Source organism: Falco cherrug, chromosome 19 (assembly GCF_023634085.1).
Source record: "Falco cherrug isolate bFalChe1 chromosome 19, bFalChe1.pri, whole genome shotgun sequence".
In the NCBI taxonomy this organism is placed as follows: Eukaryota; Metazoa; Chordata; class Aves; order Falconiformes; family Falconidae; genus Falco; species Falco cherrug.
Genome location: NC_073715.1, coordinates 3,807,231 through 3,820,420, shown reverse-complemented (window position 1 = coordinate 3,820,420; position 13,190 = coordinate 3,807,231). Strand labels below are relative to the sequence as shown.

At 40.4% G+C, this 13,190-nt stretch overlaps 1 protein-coding gene across 5 annotated transcripts in view; it reads left to right on the top strand.

Annotated features, from left to right (window-relative positions):
• Nucleotides 1–13,190, top strand: part of ASH1L (ASH1 like histone lysine methyltransferase) — a 64,226-nt gene that overhangs the window by 44,837 nt on the left and 6,199 nt on the right. For 4 of the 5 annotated variants that reach the window (XM_055696552.1, XM_055696551.1, XM_055696549.1 and 1 more), the window contains exons 10-23: nt 79–187; nt 556–762; nt 1,770–1,916; nt 2,865–2,973; nt 3,158–3,319; nt 3,545–3,639; nt 3,899–4,056; nt 5,542–5,694; nt 6,167–6,221; nt 6,324–6,456; nt 6,917–7,165; nt 7,613–7,699; nt 7,895–7,985; nt 12,509–12,647. In XM_055696552.1, coding sequence (XP_055552527.1) covers nt 79–187; nt 556–762; nt 1,770–1,916; nt 2,865–2,973; nt 3,158–3,319; nt 3,545–3,639; nt 3,899–4,056; nt 5,542–5,694; nt 6,167–6,221; nt 6,324–6,456; nt 6,917–7,165; nt 7,613–7,699; nt 7,895–7,985; nt 12,509–12,647 — 1,894 coding nt within the window. Of the gene's footprint in view, nt 1–78; nt 188–555; nt 763–1,769; nt 1,917–2,864; nt 2,974–3,157; nt 3,320–3,544; nt 3,640–3,898; nt 4,057–5,541; nt 5,695–6,166; nt 6,222–6,323; nt 6,457–6,916; nt 7,166–7,612; nt 7,700–7,894; nt 7,986–12,483; nt 12,648–13,190 lie in introns of those variants that run through there. The other variant, XM_055696550.1, reaches the window with a different exon arrangement.

Sequence of the window (13,190 nt, the reverse complement as noted above, 5' to 3'; positions counted from 1 at the left end):
TTCACCTGGAAAGAATTCTTTTCCCTGTTTGGGTTTAGGTTTTTGTGTTTGGTTTGTTGTTTTTTTTTTTTTCTCCAGATGTGTATGTGGATGTCAAGCCTCTCTCTGGCTATGAGGCGACTACCTGCAATTGTAAGAAACCGGATGATGACAATGGAAAGGGCTGTGTGGAAGACTGTCTTAACAGGTTAGAAATAGATTGACTGACTATGATAAAACAATTTCAACAAATGTATTATTTCACATCACCTAATAATATCTTAAGAAGGATGCAACCCCAGTAACAAAGGTCATTGTTACAAGCATACAGGGTAACTTTCTGCTGCACGTACGCTCCCCCGCTCAGAGGAGGGTCCCATTGAAAGCTCCACTTTGCGCTTTGAATAGCAGTGAGAGCCAGGCTCTGAATCCTCGTGTGAATTACACCTCGAAAATAAGAAGCATTTTAGTTCTTTAATAACTTTTGTTTAACAGAGTGATCTTTTATTTCCTTGTATGATAGATCTAAAAGTATGCTATTCACCTTCCTTTAACTTCTTTGTTTTTTTATTTCAGGATGATATTTGCGGAGTGTTCACCAAACACCTGCCCTTGTGGTGAACAGTGTTGTAACCAGCGGATACAGAGGCATGAATGGGTGCAGTGTCTGGAAAGGTTCCGGGCTGAGGAGAAAGGATGGGGTATTCGTACCAAGGAACCCCTGAAAGCAGGACAGTTTATCATTGAATATCTGGGAGAAGTTGTTAGTGAGCAAGAATTCAGGTAGAAATATTTATTTGCTGCTTTAGCATGGAAGGCTCAATAAATGATTTTAGTATCTATTATCATTGCTGGGAAATCCTTAGATAGGAACGAAGGGGAGTGGGAAAGAATGCTTTTCTGGTCACAGCCACCAGGAGGAAGGCTTAGAATTTGGCTTTTTTGATCAACCAAGTTTTTCTCAGTCAAATAGAGGGGAATGATTAGCGTTTGGAATGCATCATCTGCCACATCTGCTCTGTAAATGCCAAATGCCACAAGTGAATGTGAATTTGATATAATTATGAGTACCATGTGGGATCTGAACTGTGCAAGACACAGCTGAAGGGCAGAACGGGGCAGGAAGGGAAGTGAGCTTTGGCAGATAGGTATGATGAAAAAACAACAAGTGGGAGCACCAACACCAATGAAAGAATTGTAGTCTTGTACTACGTAGCATCATAGGATAATTGAAGTTGGAGAGACATACTTGCTACTCTTAGAGCTACATCAGAAGACAAACGCAATCTTCTCATACAGAGATTAACTGCTTACACAACCGACTCTTGTTACTGTTGCTCTCTTGCTAAAAAGAGGTAGCTGTAATCCATGGATGTAAATCCAGAAATTGTGTCCAATCCCAGATAATGAAAGGAAGAAGCTGATTGTTGTACACGTGCGTACATAAACACACCAAAGAATATGTATACCTGCATTTTCTCTTCCATACACAGGTTATCAACATGAATTGTATACAAATAATCTGCAGAACCCAAAAGGGAGCATTCCAGAAGAGCAGATTTCTAAATTCTAATCCAAGCTCTGTCAGTGGCCTTGACTTATAAAAATAGGTATAATAATGGTTTTCCTCCATCTCTAGGTGTATGGTTCTATAAAATATAAAAGATTATAATTGCTTTTTCTTCAAAACCCTCTCTCAGAATTCTTGAATGTGCTATTATTATGTTACTCCCCGTTTGCTTTGCAGCAGCAAGCAGAATCACAACTAACTTTCCTGTGTTGCTTCCTAGGAACCGGATGATTGAACAGTACCATAATCACAGTGATCATTACTGCCTGAATTTAGACAGTGGAATGGTGATAGATAGTTATCGTATGGGCAATGAGGCTCGTTTTATCAACCACAGCTGTAATCCTAACTGTGAGATGCAGAAATGGTAAGAAAAATATATTCTGTTTACTGGAAGACTGGTATACCAGTGACTAAGATAGAGATAACCACATCATCTAAGAGAAACTGATCTAAAAATAGCTGAGCAGTGTAAATAATACTTACTGTCATACTTGCATTGCACAAGAGAAGTAATTTTTGCAGGTGTTGGTCATTTTGGAGGTGGGATGTAAGTTTTCTGGCAAGGCAAATCCAGCGTCGTTTGTCATATTGTTAACCTGCTATAAAGTCTGAATCCTAAGTAATGCTGTAAAATAATGTATGTGTATGTAGTCTTTCCTTCTGGCAATTGGATTTTTATTTTTATTTTTGTAAAGCAGGCAAATAGGGAAGTAGTCTGATTTCAGCACACCCTGTGTCTTATCAGTACCATGTTATCAGAAGAAATTGAGTGCCAGACTAGTAGGAAGTACTTCTGAGGAATGTGTAGTGGAGGGCTTGCAGTGAAGCAGCAGATGGTCGTAATAGGAATCAGCTGTGGTGGCAGTACAGCCGAGTAGCTTGTGATTCTCAGATGATTTAAGCAATAGTAATCAAGTTTTACATTTTAAAATCCAACGCCAAAAAAGAAGTACAAGAATTGGAGAGGCAGCTCGTTTAAGTGCATCTCATCAAATAAGGTGTGATGTTCAGTGGAAGCTTTTGATTTAGGGTGAGGGCCTGAATTTTGGTGGTTGATCAGTAGAACTGCCGTGATGGCCACTATAGTTTGCAGCTTCTGTATTTGAAGCAAAGCTGCCTGCTCTTTGTGAATATGGTATTCACTTTTTTAGCTTTCAGAGTTTGTTGTAAGAGATAAACAGAACAGTAAAAAATGAAGAACAGGCATAATCCAGAGCAGGGCAGAAGTGTTGCTTCCTGTCTCTTAACACTTCCACTGTGGACAAAGATAATTTTAATTATTGTGAATATTTTGTTGTATTTTTCCCTGTAGGTCTGTTAATGGTGTTTACCGGATTGGATTGTATGCGCTTAAAGACATGCCTGCTGGTACTGAATTGACCTACGACTACAACTTTCATTCGTTTAATGTTGAAAAGCAGGTAAGGATCACAGTGCGAGGCCTTGAAAAAACTCACCAAGGACAAACAGTTCCGTAAGGTTGAAAGTTGAATAACAAAACCTATTGGGTCGTATTTGACAGAACAGGTTCTTTATAGTATGGAGAGATAATCTAAATGTTTTGGGGTTTATTTAAAATAATTTATCTTTCTTTCCCTCCCCAAGCAACTCTGCAAATGCGGTTTTGACAAATGCAGAGGAATAATTGGGGGTAAAAGTCAGCGAATGAATGGACTTTCAAGCAAAAGCAATCAGCCTGTGAGCACCCACAGAAGGCCCGGGCGGTCAAAAGAGAAAAGGAAGTCGAAGCACAAACTAAAGAAGCGAGTAAGTAGTAAAGACAGCTTTTTTCATGAATAAAGTTTAATAGGCAATCAGTTTGTCCCATCAGACCGAAAACCTGTGTATTTGTATATTGTAAATATACAGTATGTCTCCTCAGAGAAATAGCTAATGAAATACTACAGGTCCTGCCTCAGGAACTGTTTTTTCTGCTTTGCTAAGTTCTTGGCACAGGTTTTTTCCTGTCTATCAGAATGATCTGTTTTCCAGAGGGGCCACATCCCAGAGGAACCCAGTGAAAGTGTGAATGCACCAACAAGGCTGACACCACAGCTTCAGATGAAGCCCATGTCCAACAGAGAAAGGTAAGAGATGATTTCCGTGGGATTTTCCTCAGAAATGGAGTGTTGTGCAAATGTCAAAATTATTTTTTTCTGTAAAATAGGGTATCATGAAAGGTCTGAGTAAGCAGTTCTTAGTTCTTTAATCAGCTAGGGTAGAATTCCTCTCCACTGAGGAGAGAAGGTACAGAATTGTACCTCAATATCTTGTCTTTTTCCCTACATTAAGTAATGGATTTTATAGTAAGAAGGTGATTCTTGAATGCTTTTCTAATTTCTGTAGGAATTTTGTGCTAAAACACCATGTATTTTTGGTACGAAACTGGGAAAAGATTCGACAAAAACAAGAGGAAGTGAAGCATGTCAGTGACAATATCCACACCACATCGCTGTACAACCGCTGGAATGGAATCTGTCGGGATGATGGCAACATCAAATCTGGTGAGGCCAACACAGGTTCCTCAGGTTGCTACTTGGAGAACCTATACAGAATCATACAATCGTTTAGGTTGGAAAAGACTTTTAAGATCATTGAGTCCAACTGTTAACCTGGCACTGCCAAGTCCACCGCTAAACGGTGTCCCTGAGTGCCACATCTATGCATCTTTTAAACATCTCCAGGGATGGTGACTCCACCACTTCCCTGGGCCGCCTGTTCCAATGCTTTCAGTGAAGAAATTTTTCCTAATATCCAGTCTAAACCTCCCTGGCACAACTCGAGGCCATTTCCTCTTGTTCTATCACTTGTTACTTGTGAGAAGAGACTTGACACCCCCCTGCCTCCAGCCATCTTTCAGGCAGCTGTAGGGAGCGATAAGGTCCCCCCTGAGCCTCCTTTTCTCCAGGCTAAACACCCCCAGTGCCCTCAGCCGCTCCTCGTAAGACTTGTTCTCTAGACTCTTCACCAGCTTTATTATCCTTTTTTGAACACACTCCAGCACCTCAGTGTCTTTTGTATGGCATAGCTATGAAGAGTTTAAGTAAGCTCTGTGTATAAATCAAATGTAGAGTTACTACAAGATCCATACACGTTTTGTAATAAATACAGGGAATGCTATACAGGCAAAATACCTATATATGTATGTATTCGTGTGTCAGTGCCCTTATCTTTACGTGGCAGGGTAAGACAGAAGCTCTTACTGTTTCAGTGTATTGTTTGCATTATGGGATTCTGCCGTTTCCTCTGAAAACAACGTAATGCTGTTTTCTTCAGAATGAGAATTTAGTACTATATAAACCATTTGTCTGGTTGCTGGATTTGTTTGTGTTCCTTCAGCAGCCCTGCAGCCCTCATGTCTCTTGGGTCCTGGCAGAAGTTGTCATGTCTTGCATTTCATCAGGAGTGGTTTCTCCGAGGAGGAGGAAGACAATATTTAACATATTCTATGATTGGCCCCTTACAGAGAAGGGCTGGGTTTCCCTTTCTGTATCCCTAAACCAGAAGCAGTTGCATTGACTTTGAAAATTGTTATTTACCCTCATAATGTGATGGATTTCAGGCCTTTAGAGAACAAAGCTTTTGGGCATGCAGTCAGTTATGGGAATGGGACAAAATATGACTATCAAGAAGATGTATTAACCCTGCTGCAAAAATAGCACTGTTCGTAGGGTCATAATCTTCACAGCCATGCAGGATTTGGTGCCCACTGTCAGGTATAGGAGAAGCTGGGAAGTGGGTATTTTGGGTAAATTCAGTGACATGCTGGTTTTGCTCCTGCAATGGACAATATTTTGGTAACCACCTTAACCATTTAGGTGAGCTATAAGCAGTGAGAGATGACTTGAGAATGTGAAACTGAAGCCTTTTGTAGTAGCTTAGAAAACACGCTAATTTTAATCAGTGGTGGTGGAGTTGCTGTATTGGAAAAAATGCTGTAACTTGACCTTTAATTTTTTGCTTAGAGATAATTCTTTGCCCTCTTTCAGATGTCTTCATGACCCAGTTTTCAGCCCTTCAGACCTCCCGCTCTGTGAGAACACGACGCTTGGCTGCAGCTGAAGAGAATATTGAAGTAGCTCGTGCTGCCCGCCTAGCACAAATCTTCAAGGAAATATGTGATAGCATCATATCCTATAAAGGTGAAGGTGACACTCCTAAAAAAATCTTCATGGAGACTTTTTCAGCCTCTGGAACAATGGACTCTCTGAATAGAAAATACTAGGGGGGAAAAGGGTTTATTTCAGGATGTTAAACAACCTTCCCCCCCTTTTTTTTTTTTTTATCCTTTCTCCTGCTACCAGTAATCACTTCGCTTTATCCTCAACCCCTTCCTCTGTCACCAGAATCTGTAGATGTTGCTGTCCTTTTAAATTGATTTCTCAGTAGTTCAGCAAAATTGTACAATTGACAGAATTGCAAGGAAGCTATCCTCTGTTTCAATACGTGTAGCCCAATTACAGAAACCAACCTCTAGAAATGCAAAAGCATTTCAATTCCCTGTGCCTCAGATAGTAGAAGAGCCTTTTTTTAGCCTAGCTGGATGTTGTTAGTTGCTTGTCTTTTGAAGTTTTACTCAAGTGAATGTTGCTAAACTGTGTGTTCCTGTTACAGATTCCTCCAGGCAGGCTCTTGCAGCTCCCCTCCTGAACCTACCCCCAAAGAAAAAGTAAGTACTTGCTTCTCAGAGCAACCCGTTGTTCTCTATAATGGATTTGCACAGCTTTGAGTTGCTAGTGAAAATGACATTGTGCCTACATTCCCATTTTAGAAATGCAGACTATTATGAAAAGATTTCTGACCCGTTGGACCTTGCCACAATTGAGAAACAGATCTTGACTGGCTATTATAAAACTGTGGAAGCTTTTGATGGGGACATGCTGAAGGTCTTCCGGAATGCAGAGGTGAGGTGCTCTCTGGCCTTAAAGCTGTTGCATAGACATTGGGGATATACCCTTGTTTAATGCTTTTACTGACTTCCAGTAATGAGAAAAATATTTTAGAGAAAGAGAACTTGTGATGATCCGTTTCTGATGAACAGACATCGATAGTAATTTGTGGGCTTCAGCTTACTCTTAGTGCCTTTTGATTGCCTTAGGTTAGACAAATAGAAGGTCAAGAACACAGCTAACCTAAAGAAATATCAGTTCCTTTTGGAAGAAGTACCTTGTTACTCAGTGGCATGTGTAAGATACATGGACCTGCTGTTCAGAATAAGGAGGAGGTTGGACAGGTGTGTGCCACATCTGTGGCCACAGCTTTAGTGAAGACCTGTGTAAGGGTGGATGCAGGCAGGAGGAGTGCACCAAAAACATGGAACCTGGAAAAAACTATTTTTTGTTTCTTTGTTTTATTTTTATTCAGAAATACTATGGCAGAAAATCTCCGACTGGGCGTGATGTATGCCGGCTACGGAAAGCATATTACAATGCTCGCCATGAGGCATCTGCCCAAATTGATGAAATTGTGGGAGAAACAGCAAGTGAAGCTGACAGCAGCGAGACATCAGTCTGTGAAAAAGAAAATGGGCATGAGAAGGATGAGGATGTGATCCGTTGCATTTGTGGCCTTTACAAAGATGAAGGACTCATGATCCAGTGTGAAAAGTGCATGGTGAGGCAGGGGGAACAAAAATGGAGCCTGGTGCTCTTGTTGTATTCTTCATAACCCGTGGAACTTTTACCAGCAGTTTGCATGTAGCTGGTAGCATTAATTACCTCTTCAGACCTTAATTTCCTCTCCGAAAGAATTGAGTGATTCTGTTTTCACAGAGGAGATGCAACTTGCTTTTCTATATAGAGGAGCTAGCACATTCCTGAAACTGCCAACAGCTCCTGTCTGTAGGCAAGCAGAATTAATTTCAGGAATTTTGGGCTTTTACTCAAAAGGTTGCGTGGGGATCTCTTCTGTCTTCTGACATAGTGTGAAATAGTTCAAAAAAAATCTTGAATTTTCTTTGGGAAGCTTGTTTTCCTGCTTGCCTTAATATTTTTTGAGAAAATGCAATTTGTAAATAAAATCTATAACAGGAATTTCTAACTGGGATGTATCTTTTTCTAGGTCTGGCAGCACTGTGACTGCATGGGTGTGAATTCTGATGTTGAACACTACTTGTGTGAGCAGTGTGAACCTCGGTCTGTGAACAGGGTAAAACAAGTCTCTTCTTCATTACTACAGTTAGAAACTAAAGCAGCTCTTGCATTCCTTGGTTTAGATTTATGACATTAAGTGTCAGTTCTCCTCTGTCCACTTCTGCCTATTTCCAAAAGGATATCAGCCCCCTTTTTGCACTGATTATGGTGGGCATCTCAGAATTTCCTTCCTTTTTTCTTTTTCATCCAGGAGGTTCCCATGATTCCTCGTCCCCATTATGCCCAGCCTGGCTGTGTTTATTATATATGCTTATTACGGGATGATCTGCTGCTACGCCAAGGTATGTGCTAACTCTGGTGGCTGGTGTGATTTCCATCAGATAAGAGCGTAACTGAGATTTCTGGCATCACCCTGTTTAAAATGCTTTTATGTTTTTACAAGCAGAAAGCTGCACTCTTTGCTGTTATGGGAGTGACACATAGTAAGAGTTCTCACAGGCTGGTTGATGAGGAAACATTAATTACTTCTAGCACAGATAGGGCTCTCCTGCTGGCCGGAAAAAGATGCTGAGCCAACTTCTGGTAGTTAACATTTGGAAGTAAAGGTAAAGAAGCCTATAGACCTTCAGTATTTTAGTGTAGAACAGTCATTAAAACATCCAGCTTACTGTTTGTTTGCTCCCTGAAGTGTATCTTTCTGGACATTGTTCCAAAGCCCTGAGTCTTTCAGAGGCAGTTACACAGCCACATATCCTAGTTAATTGAATGCTGGGGTTTTTTTTATTTCATCCTACAGATACATGCAAGGTTAGAAAGAAGCCTATATAATAATTAAGAGAACTGCTCTTGAATGAGTAAAACCAGTTGGTGTGTTTGCTAGAGAGGAATGGGAGAGTCTTCAGGAAATGGAGAATTTTAAAAAAGAAGAAAAAGGTCAAAGAGCAGGGTGTTCTTTATGCTCTCTGCAGGATTCTAGAATTTGCATTCAGTCCTCCATTTTCATTCTAGAGCTCAGCCATTTGGTTTTCTCATTTCTTGTTTCTTGCTGTGTTCATTGCTGGAGAGTAACTCACTTTCTAGGGTTATATTGGTACTTGCTTTTATGTTTTCTGTTAAAAGGGATTACATTTTAGCTGGGTTTTGTAGCATCTTCCAGTCATTCATAGCATTAAGGTAATATTTGTTGTGGCACGTATTTCAGTCACTTACCTCTCATCTGATCTTGGTGACTTTAATTAGAGAAATGTTAGTCCTTAAGTGGCTAAACTCTGCGTACTGTCAGCAGAGGACAAAGGAGACCAAACTGCCGCTGTTAGGCACCAAATGCCTCTACAGTTCCAGGGAATAGATCAGGCAAGGTATATAAGCAGAAGGTGGTGCAATGGAACGCACAGCTACAGTAGAAAAAGGGAAAATCTGTGGTTTCATCACTTGTCTCAAGTTCTCTGCCAAAAGTTCTGAGGCATGACACCTGCCTATAGAAATTGTTGTGATGCAGGCACACAGGCATAGAAGGCATCCGGGAAACAGTAGAAGAAAGTTTTCTTGGAGACAGAAGAAGAACCATGTTTTTCCTCCCTCTGGTTTCTACAAGGTCATGTAATCTCCAGTTTTCAAGGCAAAAGAGACCACAGTGATCTTCAGCCCCGCAGTCGCTCTATGCAAAGACTATGACATTGTCCCTGTGTGTTGTGTGTTAGAAAGAGGCTGGTAAAGGCTGAAAGGGCTTTTGAGCCCATTGCCTGCCTTTATAAATCGGTCCACCCTCGCTGCTGGGGGGTGGTGTCTGTACATTGAATTAGTTTGGCTTCCAGTTCCAAGCTTGAGAACTCAACATTTTTGAGGAACAAGGCTGAAAAGCTTTAACTGTGTGAGTACGCACACTTGGCTGTAATAAAATCCCTCTAAATAAGTGAGGGCACTTCAGCATCTGGTTAGAGGACTTGGTTTTTTTAATTTCTTGATAATACTTGAGGTTTACAGATGTGCTTCCTCTGCAAAAATCACCTAACACATAAAACCAGGAGATTATGCAAATAGATCTGAATAATTGATCTGTCACATCCTGCAGAGTGCACGAGGAGTTCTACCTCAGATGTGAGTTAATTAACAGAAATCAAAATGGATCTTGGAAAACCCATATAGCCAGAAACTATCATACATCATTATCTGTGCTGCACCGGCAATAGCAGCCACATTTCTGCCTAGAAAACACCAAATTACAAACTTCCTTTTTGAGACTGAGGGTTAGCTATTTCAGTAGTTAGTAACATCTGGATAAACTTGAATTTGAAATAAAGCTTCCTGATCCTTAGGGCAGGAGAGTATCTGGGTATGTTTCTTTCTGAATATTCCTTTTTTAGTCAGGTACAATAAGTACTACAGTTGCTTTATTCTCACTGAAGAGGTACAGAAGCTCATTTAAAATAACAGCCAAAATTAGGTGGTTTTATGCTCTCAGCACGTACCTTACTTTTTTTCTCTGCAAGTCTTTTAAATAAATTAGGGAGGTGGGTTCCTTAAAAGTAATCCTTAACATAGTAAAATAAAGATGTTATTATCCCACCTTTTATTCAGATAGCAAGGAGAACTAATCAAATGGGTGAGGGTTTTTGCTAATCACCAGAAAATACACACAGAATCCTTGAAGTGCTGGCGCTGTGCTAGCTTACGTGCAAGCCTGTGTCATTCTGTCTTCAGTCTGTTTTTCACTTAACCGAGCTAGAATAAATCTCTTCCCTTCCTACAGCTACAGCTTCTGTTTGTTTAATAGGAATCCCGGTATGGCTTCGTGCTTGTAGACAGATGTCAGTGCCCATGTCTGGCCCATGTCATCTCTGGTTTAAATCAGAGGATTTTTTTAATAGTGCAGTGGAATTCCACTGTTACAGTGACAGGTGACAGCATAAAACCTTAAAGCATTTTTTGCCTATGAGGAGTCCTTAGGAGCATCTTTTATACTTAAGATTGATAAATGAGATTATATTTATGAAAATACAATTACACATCCTTCACTTTCATCCTGAATTTGTTTGTAAGCTAAGGGAGAGCAGAACTGAGGTGTTCATGAACGTGGGGCCACGTTGTACTTGGTGGTTCCCTGGCATCTTTTTACTAAGCTGTGGAAGTAAAAGAGACCAGACCTGCTAATTAAATAACAGCAACGTACATGCAAGGAAAATAAACACAACTGCATGTAGACAAAAGTAGGTATGTGCTTAGGGGAAAAAATTCTTGGAGTCATTGCAATTTAATGGAAACATAAGAGAAATATTTGGCACGAGTCAAAGAGGCAAACAGAGTACTAGAAATCATTATGGGCAAAATAGAAAAAGTAATTGTGCCGTCATGTGTCTGTCTTGCATGCTATGGACTGTTCTTGTCATTCCATCTCAAAAAGAGTATCTTACTACTTGTGAAAACAAGCGTTTTTACCTCATCAGCTATGAAACATCTTTTCAGTGAACAAAGTCTACCCACATGATTTGCAGGGTGAAAGGGTAACAGTCTGAAATCCAGAGTGGCACAGGGAAGTGCAACAATGTAGAAACTGGGGAACAAACACTGAAATTAGCAGACAACATATTTAAACAATAGGGACTGTTTTTTTTATAAAACCATAACTGAACTATGGAAAGCATTGTAACAGGAAGTTGGAGAGGTACCAAAATGGTTCCAAAAAGGTTAGATAGATTCTTGGAGGAGGGATTAATCGCTGCCTGTTTATACGCAGTGGCCCAGTATAGCCTTCAGCTCCAAAAGTCCGTAAAACAGAGATGGGAGGAAGCCTAAGGGGACACCAGGGGAAGGCTTTCCCTGTGCGAGCCTTATTCCTGTGGTTTGTCCTCCTAACCATCTGCTACTGCCCACTTTTCCAGCTAGAATACTACACTATATGACCTTTGATCTTACCCGGCGTAGTTTTCCTTAACTTTTTATAACTTGGGACCTCCCAGGTTTTTGTTCATTGTGAGATAAACAGAAAAGATGGAATTGAGTTTTAAATACTGTATACTAAATCCAGCGGTATTTTCAGTAATACTTCGAGTTTCCCACATGTTCTCCCTCTGAGACTCTTCAGGTTCTTTGTGACCATCGTGGATTAAAACTTTTCCGTAAAGGAGAAAGGTTTTTTGAATGGTGCAGTGTATTTTCACCCTATCAAGTGATAGTCATTGTCACAAAAAAAGGGCAGTATACAAGTAAGAATGGCAGTCAGGTCTGGGGGTGGAGGGGGAGTGCTTTTAATGCCATTTCACAGATCGGAACAGAGAAATTAACAGTTAATGCGCTCATGGGATGAAATTAATAAATAGAAGTTTAGGGGTTGCACTTGGGAAATATTTTTTTTAGTTGCCAGGAGTGTCATTTTGTTCAGCCCTTCTTGAGTTCTCTTTTGCTTTCATATGCATCTTATTTGAGTTCTGCTGGAGTAATCAAAGGCTTGGGGCTTCTTGGTTGGTGATGTATTTTCTCAATCTCTCTATAAGTATCTTTTCTCTTAAAGATTTATTCTTTAAACATTGCAACTACCACTAATTTCTACACGTTTTCCTAACCAAAACTTATTTTGTTACATATCCTGCGATCTGTCATAATTTATCTTGATTCATTTCATGTTAGTATTTTCAGTCTGGGCATACAATTCAAGTTACGTTTAGTTCTTGCTACAAAGTTTTCGTGAAAATGATCAAGATAACCTTTCCTCCTTTTGCGGGTTCTGCACTGGTTTTGCATCGCTCTGCGATTCAACATCAGGTAGCTCTGTCATAGTAGTCTTAATGAAACCATTTACTCCGCTTTTTTTGGTGTGCTGGACTCATGAAAAGTTCTTTACAGGTGTGTATTTTGTGCCTATTGCCAGGTGATTGTGTTTACCTGATGAGAGACAGCCGTAGAACTCCCGATGGACACCCTGTCCGGCAGTCGTATCGGCTGCTGTCCCACATCAACAGGGAGAAACTCGATATTTTCCGCATTGAAAAACTCTGGAAAAATGAGAAGTATGTTCAAGGCATCTTTTGAATTTGAGACATTCCATATACCTACCTGTCAAAACACAGTAATTTTGTGGAAGTCTTGCCATGGCTTAAAAACGCAGGACTGAACATGGTTCAGTCACAAAGGCTTGATGATTTTTCCCCCTTGTCTCTGCTTGTGCTCCACAACTGCAAAGGAAAAGCTTCTGAGGTTGGAGGTTTAAGCAGTGGATAAAAGGTAGAAGTTTATGTGCTTTCCTCGCTGTTGGAATAGGCTGAGAATACACCCTGACAGCTGAATTGGCTCAGCTAACGACCACTGACTGGCTAAGCCACTGTAACGTGATTAAATGCATATGCCCCAATGACAGCAGCACAGTAAGTCTGCTGTGTTCGTAAAAATCACCCTAGAAGTATTTCCACTTACTGGAGGGCATACAGTTGAACGTGTAATATTTATGTGACTTCGCTTTTCATCACAGTCATTGCAAAAGTGCAAGATAGATAATTCAAAACTAAGTGGAGGGCATTAAGTAAAGTTGTATCACAGGCTTATAGAAATAGTCT